This window comes from Aphelocoma coerulescens, chromosome 7, assembly GCF_041296385.1.
Source record: "Aphelocoma coerulescens isolate FSJ_1873_10779 chromosome 7, UR_Acoe_1.0, whole genome shotgun sequence".
NCBI classification, from domain to species: domain Eukaryota; kingdom Metazoa; phylum Chordata; class Aves; order Passeriformes; family Corvidae; genus Aphelocoma; species Aphelocoma coerulescens.
Window position 1 is genome coordinate 2,333,517 of NC_091021.1, and position 14,902 is coordinate 2,348,418.

The following is a 14,902-nucleotide window of genomic DNA, read 5'->3' on the forward strand; positions in this document are numbered from 1 at the left end:
ACCCTGACAATCCGAAATACTGGCCTCCTCAGTCTAGATTTTCCAAGGTCTTCAAAGCATTCCACTCTCCTTGGACTAATGGACATCTTGTTAAAGCTGTCAGGCTTCATTTCGGGTTTGGCAGATGCCGTGACCTTCCAGTGGAGTGGAGAGGTGCCCTTGTGCTTGCTTTTGACACCCTCACCCAACCACTGGATTCCCCTATCCCAGGGCTTGCCTTTATTAGAGATGTAATCCCATATTCTTGCATGGGACACAAAAACATCCATTTTATTATGTAAAAGAGGTTTGTCAAGTACACCACCATCGTTTTAACAGCTGATCGCTTTTTCTGATTCTCAGCAGTGAGGTTTTACAAGACAGTTGGGTTTAAGAGCAGCACAGAGGGAAGATTGTATCTTTTAGGGTGTGGTCCGCACAAAGCAGCCTCCTTGCACATGGGATGCTGGAGAATGAGGGGTGTATTATGCACTTAAAACTTAAAGAGCCCTTTAAAACTGGCATGGGATACTCAGTGTTGTCCGACTATCATTCATCACAGTCATGACTTTCAGACAAAACGAGCCTCTCCTTCGTGTTGCTTGTTAAAATAAGGAATGTATTTTCAGTGTTTCATTTTCCCTCACTGCGCTCCACAGTGCAGCCAAAACCAACGTGGTTTGAATCATTATTTCACATTTATCTGGACAAATTCTCTCTGTATAGTATTTTTATAGCAAGATGGCTTATTTTGTCTATATTCAAAGAAAAAAAATTACTGTGCATGTCTGGAATGCAAGAAAAAAGAAGGATTTCTTACACTGCAGAGCACATTCAGTGGTGTGATTTGAAATCTGACTGCAGTCACCCACTAACGTGTTCTCCTCCAATTTCTCTGCTTTACTCTTTTAATTCTTCCTTCCCTCCTGCATCTTTCTTTCTCCCTTCCCCTGTATTTCTTTTTCTCTGTTTCTTCCCCCCTTCTTCCTTTCTCCCCTGCTCTATTTCTTTCTTCTCCCCCTTTCCCCTGGATTTCTTTTTCCCTCTGTTTCTTCCCTCTCCCTTTCTCCCACCCACTTCTTTCCTCCTTCCCCTGTATTTCTCTTTCTCCCCCAGATTTCTATTTCCCCTCTATTTCTTCCTCCCCTTCCTTTTTCCCCTTTCCTTTGTCTCCTCAGTAGTGTTTTTTGGACAAAAAATCCTGCCTAGCCCAAGGCTCTGCAAGGCTTTCAGCCAGCCAGGCAAACGGCACTGATGCAAATCCTACTGCAGTCCTGAACAGGGAAATTCCTTGCATGGATACGGTGATGCAGCTGCACAGGTGGCTGAAATCCCTGGGTAACAGGGACCTAAAAATAAGGCCCTGCCCCGCCTCTTTAGCCAGAATTCCTCAAAGGGCAGGGGCAAATGCGAGGATAAGGGCTCAGGGAATGAGTTATGCAGAGCCTGAAAGAGTGGTAGTGCTAAGCCAGGGCATGGGGAGGTGAAGAAGGGAAGCCTGAGGGATATCTAGGAAAACCAGACCCAGCAAGGCTTTGCCTCCAGAGAGAACTCAGTTTAAGGCCCCTGTGCTGCCTTGCAGAGCAGGCCCTTTTTAATCCACTTGTGTGGGGTTCAGAGTAAACTTGACGCCAAATCTGAGGGTGTGACGCACGTTCTGCTGCCCAAGCAAGGAGGAGACTCATCCATCTGCTTCTGCCGACAAAATAATCACTTGATTCTTGCAAAGATAAACAGTCCCAGGTGCAAGGAGCAGCATCGATGCAATATCACTACCCAGTCAGTCTGAGGATGACTCAAATCGCAGGTGTTGTACATGGAAACTGCCAATAAATATTGAGCAGGCAGGTGTTGCCTTTTACCTCAATCAAGTTTAAATCGATGGTAAAATTAAATCATTAAGATTAAACGCAGCTTTCTGGTCAGAAGAGAGTGGGTGGATTTTGTGGTCCTTTTTGTAGTCCTTTTTTCAGTCTGTGTAATAACGTGAGCTTGAGAGACTTTAATTCATAATTAGGGAATTAGCATGAAAATTGAGGTGTAAGGGCTGTGACAGGAATCCTAGAAAATACATGTTCCTTGTCAATGTGAATTAATTAAGCACTGATGTACTTGACACTAAAATTAATCACGTCCACTTATACTTAATAGGAAAACCCGTTGTTGAAGAGACCCCACAGGGCTATGAAGCTGTGTGAGGTGTCAGGGCACGAAGGGTCATATTTCTGTCCTGCTCCCCCTGTATTTGTGGCAGAGGGATGCCCCAGCTTTACTTCTAGCGACATTTTGATGCCCATTTCCATGATTTATGGTAAATTTACTGCGTCCAGCTCTAGGCTTCTCAAAACAAGAGAAGCAGAGCTCCTGGAGGGGGTCCAGCAGAGGCTGCAGAGGTGATGAAGGGACTGGAGCACCTCTGATGAGGAAAGGCTGAGGGAGCTGGGGCTCCACAAGAGGAGACACAGCTGAGAGGGGACCTCTGTAATGTGCATAAATACCCAAAGGGTGGGTGCCAGAGCATGGACCAGGCTCTGCTCCACAGCAACGGGACATGAGGAACAGGCAGAAACTGATGTCCAGGAGTTCCACCTGGACAGCAGGCAGAACTTCTTTCCTGTACAGTGACCGAGGAGTGAACAATGTCCAGAGAGGATGTAGAGTCTCCCTCACTGGGGATATTCCAGAGCCATCTGGACACAATCCTGTGCTCTGGGATGACCCTGCTGGGGCAGGGAGGTGGGACCAGATGACCTCACCGTGGTCCCTTCCAACCGGACCCATTCCGTGATTCTGTAATTTCCCCTACAACTCGGCAGGGAGCCCGGGCATCCCAGCGGGAAGGGGGCTGGTCCACAGTGGGGCTGAGGGAGCAGAAAAGGGGCATGAGGGGAGCAGCAGGGACGCCCACACCCCGATTTTGGGTGGTGAGGCGAGTGAGCAAGACCCTCTCACCCACCCCCGATTTCGGCTGGCGAGGAGAGCGAGCAGGGTCCCTCAAACACACCCCCCAATGTCGGGTGGCGAGGGCAGTGGACAGGGACACCCCCTCACACGCACCCCGATTTCGGGTGGCGAGGACAGGGACATCCCCTCACACACACCCCGATTTCGGGTGGCGAGGACAGCGAACAGGGACCCCCAAACACACCCCGATTTTGGGTGGTGAGGGGAGCGAGGAAGAATCCCCCACACACCGCGGTTTCGGGCGGTGACGGCAGCGAGCACGGACCGCGGTTCCGGGGGGGCGCGAGGCAGCCCGTCCCCTCAGGGCGGGGGGCGGCGGCGCATGCGCGGGGCGGGGGGCGGTGACGGCCGCGCCGGCGGAGGCGGCGGAGGCAGCGGGAGGGTCGCTGGGGGCCGGCGGGCAGCGGGTCCGGGTCTGGGTTCGGCTCCGCTCCGGGCCGGGCCGGTCGGGACCGCCCCGCCATGGGGACGCCGGGCGCCGGGCGCAAGCGGCTGCCGAACCGGGAGCGCCTGACGGCGGAGGACGATGCGCTCAACCAGATCGCCCGCGAGGTGAGCGGCAGGAGGCGGCATCCCCCCTTCTCCCTTCTCCATCCTCCTCCCCTCGCCTTCCCCCCCGGGCTCCCCCGAGCGCCGCGCAGGCGCCCCCGGCCACCGGCACCACGGCGGCTCAAGGGCGAGGTGGAAACCCGCCTTCACCCCCGCCTGTGCCACCATCCCCGGGCACCGCTCCGGCGGTCGGTGAGGGAAGGGCGTGCGGTGCCGGAGCTCCCCCCGCTCCAGCCCCTCCGGAGGGGACATCCACCGCCAGCCACTGCTGCTGAGAACCACTGGGATTGGTGTTAACCACTGAAAATAGGCCGCTCGGGAGTGTTATGGATACGTATAAATCATAGAATCACAGAATGGTTTGGGTTGGAAGGGATCCCAAAGATCATCTCGTTCCAAGCTCCCTGCCATGAAACACCTTCCACTGGACCAGGTTGCTCCAAGCCCCGTCCAAGCTGGCCTGGAACACTTCCAGGGATGGGAGTGAAAAATGAAAATCAGAATACTGCAAGGTGATGCTGGGTGTGGGCATAAGTGAGCTCTCTAACTTAGAACTGATTTTTTATTGCTGCCCACCAGGCGCTGCATTGTGCTCAGTGTGACTTTAACCTTCTAAACCAGCTGATTGCTGATGCTTCCTGCCTCCTTATTCTCCTTGTGTACACTTAAAGTGGTTCAGTGGCAACCAGGATAATGTGAATTTGGTTTTTATGTTTACTAAATCTGACACAGGCTGTTCTGCATCCTTGCTCTGGTAGCCTTCCAGTGGGGGAGAGGGGGATAAGCAGCCCTGGGGTTCTTCTCCAGTAGGGAGACTGTGAGAAAGATGGACAGGGGCGATTTACAGGAGCATGTAGTGACAGGATAAGGGGGAATGGATTTAGACCGAAAAAGAACAGGGTTAGATGGGATATTAGGGAGAAATTCTTCCCTGTGAGGGTGGTGAGGCCCTGGAGAAGCAGGTGCTCCATCCCTGGAAGTGTCCAAGACCGGGTTGGATAGTGCTCTGCGGAACCTGGCCTAGTGGAAGGTGTCCCTGCCTGTGGCAGAGGGTTGACCTGAGGTCCCTTCCAACCCAAACCATTCTGTGATTCAGTGTCTAAACTGCTCCAATGCTGCTGTGAAGGTGGCTGTCCTCTTCCCCTAGTGTGGGTTATGTGTGTCAGCCCAGCCAGTGTTGGTGTGACCCCAAGATGAGTTACAAGATAAATCGCTCTTCTAGAAGAGTCTTAGGTCTCTTGGTTTCCTTTCCTGATTCAGAGTTGCAGCAGGATCAGGTGAATGCTAATGTATAGCTAGTTTTCGGTGGCACTGGCTGGGAGGTTGAGTAAAATCATGCTCCTTAGTACCACCAATGCCTTTCCAGTTGTTGTGCACCATTTTGAAGTGGTTTGTAGCATCTTTGGAATACGTTCAGTAGGCTGAGTTTTGTGTGAGTGATTCAGATAGTATGTTCTCTGCAGGCAGATTTTTGAGGCAGGGTGATGAGAAGGTTCCTAAGGATGGAGTTTGAGGTAGGAGGACAAGAATGTCTCATGTCCTGGGCATGAGATAGCAATAAGAGTGATTGTGCTGTCTTTTAGAGTCATGATAATATCCTAAGAATTGTTCTGGGATGAGGATTTGAATTCCACAACTGTGTCCTGGCTGTGCTGTCATTTGATCAAGGAAGACATCAGTTTCTTAGCAAGGAACCCAGTTGCTCTTCTCTGTTGCACGTTTTTCTCCCACTTTCTCTTTTCTTTACCTTAGATCTGCTTTTCACTGTGTTGTGTAGTGGTTTGAGGCCTCAAATATTGTGGTGGTTTGTGGCTTTTTTTCTTTCCTTCCTTCTCCTGGGGTTTGTTTAAAGGACAACTCCATTTGCTCAAAAAGCCCAACACAAGCCTGTCTTTTATCTTTTCCCTTGAGTGCTAAAACTGTGAACTGCCAAGTTCAAGGTTCAGCATTTTCCCATATTATTTTATCTATTTGCATTGCTCTGTCTCAGAGCACTTCAATTGTTTTGTTGTTTAACTGCCTGTTCTCCACACAAAGGATCCCAGATTAATCCTTCTCTATGATCCAGTCTTAAAATATGTCAACTAAGCCTTTTGTCTCCCATTAACAGGATGTTGAGAGCCTCCATGTTAAGAAGGTAGGAGGGTTACTGATATTTTGGCTCTTCAGCCTTCCTCACGGGTGTTTAGACAAAGCTGGGACACGGATGTGTTTCTTTTGCACGTAGATTTTCATTTCTCTCTTTGCTTTGGTCCTCTGTTATCCAGAAGCCAGAGACACTGGCAAGTTATTTGCAGATCCTAGAGTCTCATTTTCCCTATGTTCATATGGAAGCCCAAAAGAGCATCCAAACTAGACTGATTCACAGAGGTACCTTTCATTTTGTGATCGTCAGAATATTTTGACAAATTCACTGGTCTCGCTCCTATAAGAAGACAGAAGCACTTGTAAGGACTTTTTGAAACTCCTGCCATTTGAATATAAATTTTTTGGGATTTGTAGCCAGGATGTCTTGCTCAGACCAGGAGAGAGCCTGGCACGGTGAAGAGGGCAGTGAGAGCAATCGTGAGGGGAAGTAACTAAGCAGGAGGAAGGAAATTGTAAGAGTGAAGCATCTGGTAGTGCCAAGGGTTTAGTAGCAGTGTTAGTCATGTTAATCAGTAGTAGTTTTAGTGTTTGAGGCAGTTTCTTAAGTAGTTTATCACCTTGTCTAGACCTGTTCAGAGCAGAGGTAGAAGGTGCAGTTACTGCAAATCGCTCCCATCAGGAAAGGGTAGTGCTGTGCCACCAGATCTGGCTGCAGGGTTTGACAGACACGGTAATTAAGTGGATGGCAAATACGTAAACATAGTTAACACGAAAGGTGGTGTTCTGAGTTTCTAACAGTTTCACAGGCTGCTGCTCAGGATTTGCCGTTCACACACCTGGCTTGTGCTGCTGAGCTGGTTTTTTCCCGGGCGTCAGCGCTTGCAGGCGGCAGCGAAGCCGATCAATGATCGGCTTCTCCGCTTTCGGGCTCGCCTTGATGCCAGTAGATTATTCTGTGTTTAGGTCAATGGAAACTTTTGGGCTCTTTCATTCCTCTCAGTGAGCACATGCCAGCAGTGTTTGCAAAATCTAGCAGTTTGATACTGCCCAAGGTCTGTGCCAGCAGAGCTGGCAGGAACCGTGGCCGCGTGCTGTGCGCTCATCTGCCGGGATGGAGCGTGTGTGGCTCGGGAAGGCACAGTCCTGCCCGGCTGAACCTTCCAGGAGCTGGCTTCCTGCTTGGATTAGATAGCTTTGATGTGATTACTTGAGACATTGTTTCTAGAGGAATATTTTTTTTGCTAACTTCCACTCCGCTAGCCACAATAATAATTGTTACATGAGCGGGAGTTTTGCAAATCCAACAAGGAACTGTGTAAATGAGACATTTCTTTGGTAGGCAGATAATGTTAGTTACTGTTTCTTATTTTCTTGAATGAGGAAGGACAAGGTCAATTTCTTGTTTTTATTAGGAAAATAATTGACACCTTGTTTTGCAGACAGATGTGTGTTATATTGCTCAGAAAAATGAGCCGTGTGCCCTCTCTGTGCTAGAAATCTTCATCCACCATTTTACCGAGCAGAGCTCTTTAGGTGATAATTAATTTGAAATCAGTAATTCAAGCAGCATAATTTATTTTTATTGTTAAAGAAAGCAATGTTGTGAGGGTTGTGCCTTCACTCTTTGTACACTTTGTGTCACTTTCAAGAGCTGTCGCCTACATCTTTGTACGTACATAATTATTACTTTTTTTAAAAGTAGCATGATCCATTTATGGACCATACATTTGATTATTTCGCTGAAGTAATCAGTTTGGGAATTGACCTGTATTCTTAGTGATTCAAAAATTGGGATGTTACACTGGTATGAAGGAGCAGAAAGTGTTGCTAATTAGAAAAATCTCAAAATGCAGCTGAAACCAGCCAGCCAGCTTTAATGGTCACAGTAAGAAGGCACTAAGTAACTTCAATAGGCTAAATTGGAGTTTAGGGACTGGTGAAGAGATGCTGTGATGGTTGAATGTGGAATCTTTTAAGTTGAGGGGTTAATTTTGGGGGAGAAAACTCTGTTTTATACAGCAGTTTGGGCAACTTCCATCAACAGAGGTGGAAACAATTTGGTACGAGTTGCAGCTAAAGCAAGCAGAGTGGCTATTTGAATATGAGAACACAGCCACATAAACGGTATTGAACTGTTACACAAACCAGAGCATTAAAGCAGTGTGTTCCCTAAGGATATACTCCCTTGGGATATATTCCCGAAGTGTAAGATCTGTGTGCCTCATCAGGGTAGTGGTGGAACTTTTTTGAGCAGTATTTGGCATTACAGACATGTGAAGGCTTTTGTAAGCTGAGTAAATGTTCCAAGAGAAGCCCTTAGAAACAGCCTGGTTTATGTAGCACCAGTACTTGACTTATTTTTTTATTGCATTGCTTTCTGCCTTTATGAGTGTTAACGTATGAGCCGAACAAATGATCTGAAAAAAACATGTCTGGCTTTTCTGTTCTAGAACAGAAAGTTACGAAAGCAAGGGATGCTCTTGGAGGGCTTGACTCAGCCCGGCTGACCTAAATATAGGAAGGAAGGAGGACTTTGTAGGCGATGCTTGCCAGTAGGGCGTGGGGAATTGTTCCAAATTCGAGATGATTTTATGTGGCAAATATGCTCTTCATCAAACACTCCTTTCCCCCTAATGCTTTACATCCATATATCCAACAAATGGCATTGGCATCACTTACAGTCTCTCCCAAAGTAAATGCATGAAGGAGCAGTTTAAAGAAGTGAGATAAAAATCTCAGGACGCACCTCATGTTGGATAAATGGGTGACTGTAGCCTGTCTACAATCTGCCTCACAACTTGAAATAACTAGTTGCCTGTTTTTGTGTCTGTGCTTGGCCTGAGTCCCCTTCAGCTGTTCTCCTGTGTCTGAGGAAACAGCTGTTTAGGAACTGTGATTCCTGTTTCAGTCAAGCAAGGGACTACTGGTAGGATTAACAGCATGGGAAGCCCAGCCTCTGTCTTTGTGAGCCCAGATGCTGAGCTTGGCTGCAGGATGTAACACTAATCATTACCTCATCTAGAAGGATGTTTTTCCAGGCCTGTTGCTGGATAAAGTTGGAGCTCAAATGTACTTGCAAGGCTTCCAACACTGGGATCTTTTTTTTTTTATTTTCATCCTCTGCTTGCAAAGAGTATAATCCACGTAGTATTTTGGGCTTGTGAAACAAGGTATTTGTCCCTCCTGTCAAGTCAGCAGGTTGCCAAGAGCAGTGAATCTGTCTAGCTAGACAGGAGCCCTCACAGGCAATCCTTAAAATAGCAGCTCTGAAATATCAGCTGTTGTCTCGCTTGTGCTGAAATACTTTTTGGGGAGAAGCTGCCCATTGGAATGGTGTGGGGGGGAGGGGGGTAAGGGAGCTGCAGTAAACCAAATTTTCCTTCAGAAAGGTGGCTTTGGGGGTTTATATTAAACCCCAGAGAAGGGAAGGTGCCTGGTCATTTCAATACCAGAAGCAGAGAAAGCTCCCTGATAACTGGTGCTCTTGCTCTTCCCTCTGAATCCACCAGTGACACAGCTGGCCTTGCAGGTGGTAGAAAAATACCTGATTTTTGGGCTTCATCACACGGTAAAGATGAGGGAAGTGCTTGAGGGCTTCTTGTCAGAAGGCATTTGTAACCTTCACTCCCAAGACACTCTCCTTTCCTTCACCTTATTTTAGTTATGGAACGAGAAGTAGGCTGAAGAACTTTCCTGGCTAATGCTGGGAAAATAAACTGGTGTGTGCACTGAAATGAGAACATTACATCAGGCAAAAATACATTTCAAAAGCATCCTTATGGGCAGGCTTGCTGTAGAAGGTTGCAAGAAGTAGTAGGTTGCAAGAAATGTAAGGCAACTCTCAAAGGCCTGGCTGTAGAGCTTTTAGCTGTCGAAATTAAAGCTTGGTGTGGCACAATAAATACTAAATAAAGCAATACTTCAGTGGAAAGCATGTGATGGTTTTAATTATGCAGGAAGAGCCATGGAGTGCTTGCAGTGTGCAAATGACTTCAGGTAGCTGAATGACCACGTGACATAATTTTCTGTTATGGAGATGTGGAAGTTCTGGTCATGCTGTTAAAAAACAGTGATTTGGGGGGCTAAGGAGAGGGTACAAAAGTCTGGGAAAAACACACTTTGATGTTGGCAGGAATGTGCCAGAACTCTGCCTACTGGGAGAGTTTGACAAGTCTCCTTACCCAGACCTCAGCACCAAAGGCATTTCCAATTAATATTTGGATGGTTTCTGATTCTGCCTTGAAACAAACTTAACTAAGTGGCATGAGGTGTGAAGGGCAAGGCTGGGGAAGTACTTCCCAATGAGCAGTGCCAGGAGCACTTTTGTGGCCTGACCAGCTGGGAATTTTGAGTGTTGAGAGAGGAGAAGATGGAAGCAACCTCCTGCTAATGCTGTTTCCAAAACTGAGCGTTGCTTGTTTTGGGATGTGGATGTGTGCCTAAACCAAAAACTGGGCAGAAATGGGTGGATCCCAGGCTAAATGAAGCAGTGTCCTCCCAAGATGGATTTGACTTGCACTTGAGCATCTAGCCTGCAGTTCCGTGCTCTGTTCCTCCAACCCCTCAATGTTTCATATTTTCCTGTAAGTGAAGTTCTGATTCATTGTGTGCTGTTTCAGGGTGTGGAATTCTGAAAGGAGGGATGTTTGTCTTCAAATCATTTGAAAAGATGTTGGCTTTATTCTCAGACATAAAAATGTGCAAGTTTTAACAAAACTATCTACTTCTGGATTAAGGAAGGACGGGTGTTTTGGGGTTTGGGTATACTTGAACATAAAGGGCACAGCTCTGGTCTAAAAAACTTTTGACTAGTTCTGACTTGAAAGTTTCACTGAAGACATTGAAATAACTTTTGTTAATTTAAGGACCTAAGATCCTGTTCGATGCCAAGAAAAATGAGTGTCTGAGCTAATTGCTTATTAAAAATGTCTGGCCTAGAACTGGAAAGTTGATTGCTTCGAGGTGTGCTTTCAGTAGGAAATAGCCTGGGTGTGATCGGAGCAGAGGCATCTGCTTTGCCCTTCTGTGTGCCTGTGAGCCAGCTTGGCATGGGCCATGGGTTTATCCACCTAAACACTCCTGCAGCTTCTAAGAGTCGAGCTGGAGACAGGGAAAGTGATCTGAAAGTGCCAAATCCGACCTGTGTTCCCGTCTCAGATGTGGTGAGGAATGAGGAAGCCTCTTCATTTCTTGCTGCTTCTACTCCTCGCTGGTTCATCACCTGTCTTTCCTCCTTCCTGCTTTTCTCTGCAAGAGAAGAGTTTCTTTTGTCATTCAGCTTAATCCTCACATTAGACTTGCAAAAACACCGTGTGCCTTCTAGTTCTCCGAGGCTTTGTGAGCTCCCATGCTCCGGGAGACGATATTTAGATTTTTATTTTTGTATTATATGTTGCTGTACAAGAAATCAGAGGCTTCGGTAAACCATAATTGCCAGGTGCACCACTGTGGCCATGTTCCTATTTTTAATACCTGGTAATTAGGTAGGAGAGTGCTTGTTATCTTTGGCATGTGAAAAAATGCAAAGACAGTAGTTGGGTCTCGGGGCTACAGTCTCCTTTGCTCTTAGCTGTTGGAAGGTTTAGGTGAACGAGACTGGAATATTCGATTTGTATCCAAACTTCTGTCAAAGAAACAAGCAAGATGGTATCTCCAACTGGCTTCCTCAAAAATAGATCCCTCAGAGCTGGGCTTTTCCTGCCGTGATGTCATTACTTGCAGTTTTTGGATATAATTAGTGTCAGATTGATTTGTCTCTCCCAGAACGGCCAAGTTTACTGGAAGAGAGTTCCACAAAAGGAGTTTATTTGTGTGTTTGCTGGTGTAGCTGTTTGGGCAGTGACTTGTGTGTTAGTTAATATTGCCTGCAGTGAAGTGGCGATGCCTCTGTCCCACTGGTGATTCTTTGCAAACCATTCCCCCAGTCCAACAGATGCTCTGCACAGACAGGGAATGTAAAGGAGTAATATTTCTTCCCTCCTGGTTTCTGCTTGTGCGTCTCTTGTGACCTTTTAAATTTAATATTACTTTTTTTGCCTCTTTGCCCTCCTCTTTTGAGTACTTCCTACGTCCCAAAATAACCTTTCTCTAATCCCACTGAATACCATGTTTAGTTGAGTCTGTCTCTTCTGTCTGCCTTTGCCAGCCCTTTCCAGTAGGCAGAAATGGAATACAGGAGGATCTGGCACGCTAAAAGCTGGGTCAGGTTTTTAAACTCATTCCCTCAGGTCAGATGGATTTCAGGCATCCCCACTTGGGTCTTCTAATTATGGAGCGTTTATCAGCTAACATGCTGGGATGACAGGAGAGCAAGGAAAGGCTCTTGGTGTGCTTCACATGCAGAAAAATCCTTGGGCTCTGGTCTCCTATCAGACTCTTGTAGCTTCACATTTTTTTCCCTTTTAAAACACACGTTGCTTCAGAGTCAGATAGTTCAGATATGGCTGTTTTTATCAGTGCCAAAGTGCTGCAGTCTCCACACAAACCCATGAAATCATATTTGCTTCTGCTGACTACAAACAGTCAGAGGAAACAGCCTACTGCTTTGGGACTTGTTTTGTTTTTTTTTTTTCTTTTAATCTGTATTTACGTTTTGTTTCTCTCTGATTGCAAACTTGAAGTTCTTTCAACAGACTTGCCAGGAAAATAGTAGATACAACTTGATGTGCTCTTAGGAAACAAGTCAATTTTTTGATGGTCTACAACCCTATTTCTTTGCTGTGCAACTGTGCTTTTCCCATAAGCTGTTTTCCTTAAAATGTCCGTTCTCCCATATGAAAAATGCGTGTGATGGTGTTGGTTTGCTTCCTTTGCACGTGCTGCCGGGCTCTAAGAGGATTTACATTGACAATTATGTTGAACCAACATCTGTTGAAAATGAAAGTGGGCTTTTGGGACATGTTTTGTGATACCCTAAGGTCACGCTGCTCCATTGTCTCTTCCATATGAAATTGAAATCTGCCCCGATGTGAAACGAGCGCGTTGGAACAGTGATGTGACCTAACCTTTACGTGAACTGTGGAGGAATCCAGGGGCTCTGGGAAATAGTGTGCTTGTGTGTGGATACAAGAGATAATGTTGGTATATGTAGAGAATGTCACTGTTTTATTTATAGAGGGTTACACAGTGGTTTTAGGAATATTTGTGCGTTCTTGTTTAATTACCCTGGGGGGAAAAAAGAAATCAATATTTGGTGAACTGGAGCAAGTGAAGAAAGGTTCTCTGTATGTGCTGGTGAAATGCTTTTGTATCACTGAGGGAATAAGCATATCCTGTCAAACTTAGCAATAGTTTTCAGTCAAGAAGTAACTCAGATCTTGTTGTCTAACCAAGCAATCTACAAATTTAGCATTAGAAAATAAAGATCAGTGGGTTTGCAGTGCTGAACCTGTTCATACAGAACCAAGCTTTTTAAAGATCTGCATTACCTAGAGATGCTTCTCTGGGGTCTGCTACCTGTGCTGCTGGCTGAACAAGGCTCCTCTTTCAGTCTTCCCAGTATAAAATCAATACAGTGCACCCAAAAAAAGTCTTCGGTGCTCTGCGAGTACAGCGATCAGGTATAAAGCCCTTAGGAATAACATTTCTAATATTGCTGCACCTCAGGAGCTGGCAGAAAACCCTGAGGGAACTGGGGTTTCATTGTAATTTGCTCTAATAGAATGTGATTCTCCAAGGGCTAAGCTTTTGCTGCTGGCCTATCCTGTTCTCTCACCCCTTCTTGTTGCTTTGCCATTTTTCAAACACAGCTGCTCCTGACCTTAAACTTACAGGTCCACACAATTTGAGTGTTAAATAGATTGTTTGACTGAGGATACAGTTTATAATTATTTCTGCTGGGTGGTAATGGCTGTTAGGGAAACATGGAGCAGGCAAAGGAAGGAGCTGCCCAGGGCCGAGCTGTCTTGTGCTCTTGGTGCATTCCAAGTGGCATTCTGTGATTTCCAGAATTCCAGTAAAACAGCTGTGAAGGTCACTTTTGCTGTACCCCTAGACAAGGTGTGTGTGTGGCCCGGTAGCACATTTCAAACTGAATTAATTCGTTAGTGAGGGTTAGGACACAGCTTCTCCAGGTAATCCATTACTGCTCAGACCCAGTTTGGAGGCAGTAATCCCGTCCCACCCCCACGCAAAAGCTGTCCAATCGTTTCTCAAACAATGCTGTTTTTTTAGCCCTAATCCCAGCTGCAGGGTGGTTCAGCGCCATCGCTGAACTCTGGGCAAGTTGTCTTGACATGTCCTGGCTCTCTCGGGGAATTCCTCTTCCCAGGAGGGAGAAGGCTGTGGAGTGATAGCAGCATGAGAGGGTAACTCCTGTCTGCTGGCCAGGTAAGACCATCTGACAGATAACAAATTTTTGAGCTGGTTGCAGTAGTGAGATACAGAGGACAGTGTGGTTTTTAAATTTTGGGGGTTTTTAAAATTTATTTTTTGACAGGTCTTCTAAAATTGCTGGAAAAGTGTGAATTTTTAAATAATGTGTTCCCTGTGAAATATCCTCTGTGTGCTTTCTCTGCAAACCAAATGTAGGACTTGGCTCCTCTCCTGGAGAGCCGTGGTTTCAGCACTGTTGCTAAATGTTTGAAGTTTGATATTTGTGCTTGAAGGACAGAAAATCTAGTACAGCATGGTGTAGTGGAAGCTGTTATCCATCCTCTGCAGCATCCAGCTGTACTAACAAGAAAAGTCAGGCTTTTTTTAAGGTGGTTTCTCTGGATTTAGACACTTTCCCCTATACCCGATTTGCTCAAGCAGGTTTTGGCATTCCCTTAGTTAGATGTTACAAATGGAGAATTTCAGCCTGTGTTTGAAGTGTTCTGGCTGTCCCTTGAGAATATGGGCTGCCTGAGGGAGAGCTGTGGGCTATTTCCTGAAGCAGAATATCTAAATTAACCAGAAGCACAGTCCCTCTGCAGGAAGGTGGTACAGTTTGAAGAATTCCATGCAACTCTTTCCCACCTGGATCTCTCCAAACAGTTGTTACACAGAAAAGTGCTCCAGTGCTTAACAGAAGTGTATAATGGTGAGGAGGCATGAAAAATCACAATTTTTACAATAATTCCCTTGTATATGGTGAATTTTTTATTTTTACAGGAGTTTCTCTCATGGTGAATGTGAAACATGGTTTGTTTTAGACATAAAATTAAAACAGTCATCCCTGGTGACATCTCTTGTAGGATCCTTCATACAATATAATTTATATACTGCGCTTCTGAACTTCTCCAGTGTTTATGATGACTGTGGGCCCTTCTTCTAAATTTCATATAAAATCAGTGCAGTTGAAGAGGGTGAAAAAACCAGTGCCCTGCAGCTTGTAACCATT

The 14,902-nt window shown here is 46.1% G+C and overlaps 1 protein-coding gene across 6 annotated transcripts in view; it reads left to right on the plus strand.

The window, feature by feature from the left end:
* Positions 1–3,311: 3,311 nt before the first annotated feature.
* The window catches only part of LRRFIP1 (LRR binding FLII interacting protein 1), a 102,793-nt gene continuing 91,202 nt past the window's right edge, over positions 3,312–14,902 (plus strand). For all 6 annotated transcript variants that reach the window (XM_069021738.1, XM_069021730.1, XM_069021735.1 and 3 more), the window contains exon 1: positions 3,312–3,495. In XM_069021738.1, coding sequence (XP_068877839.1) covers positions 3,406–3,495 — 90 coding nt within the window. In that variant the 5' untranslated portion in view covers positions 3,312–3,405. The remainder of the gene's footprint in view (positions 3,496–14,902) is intronic.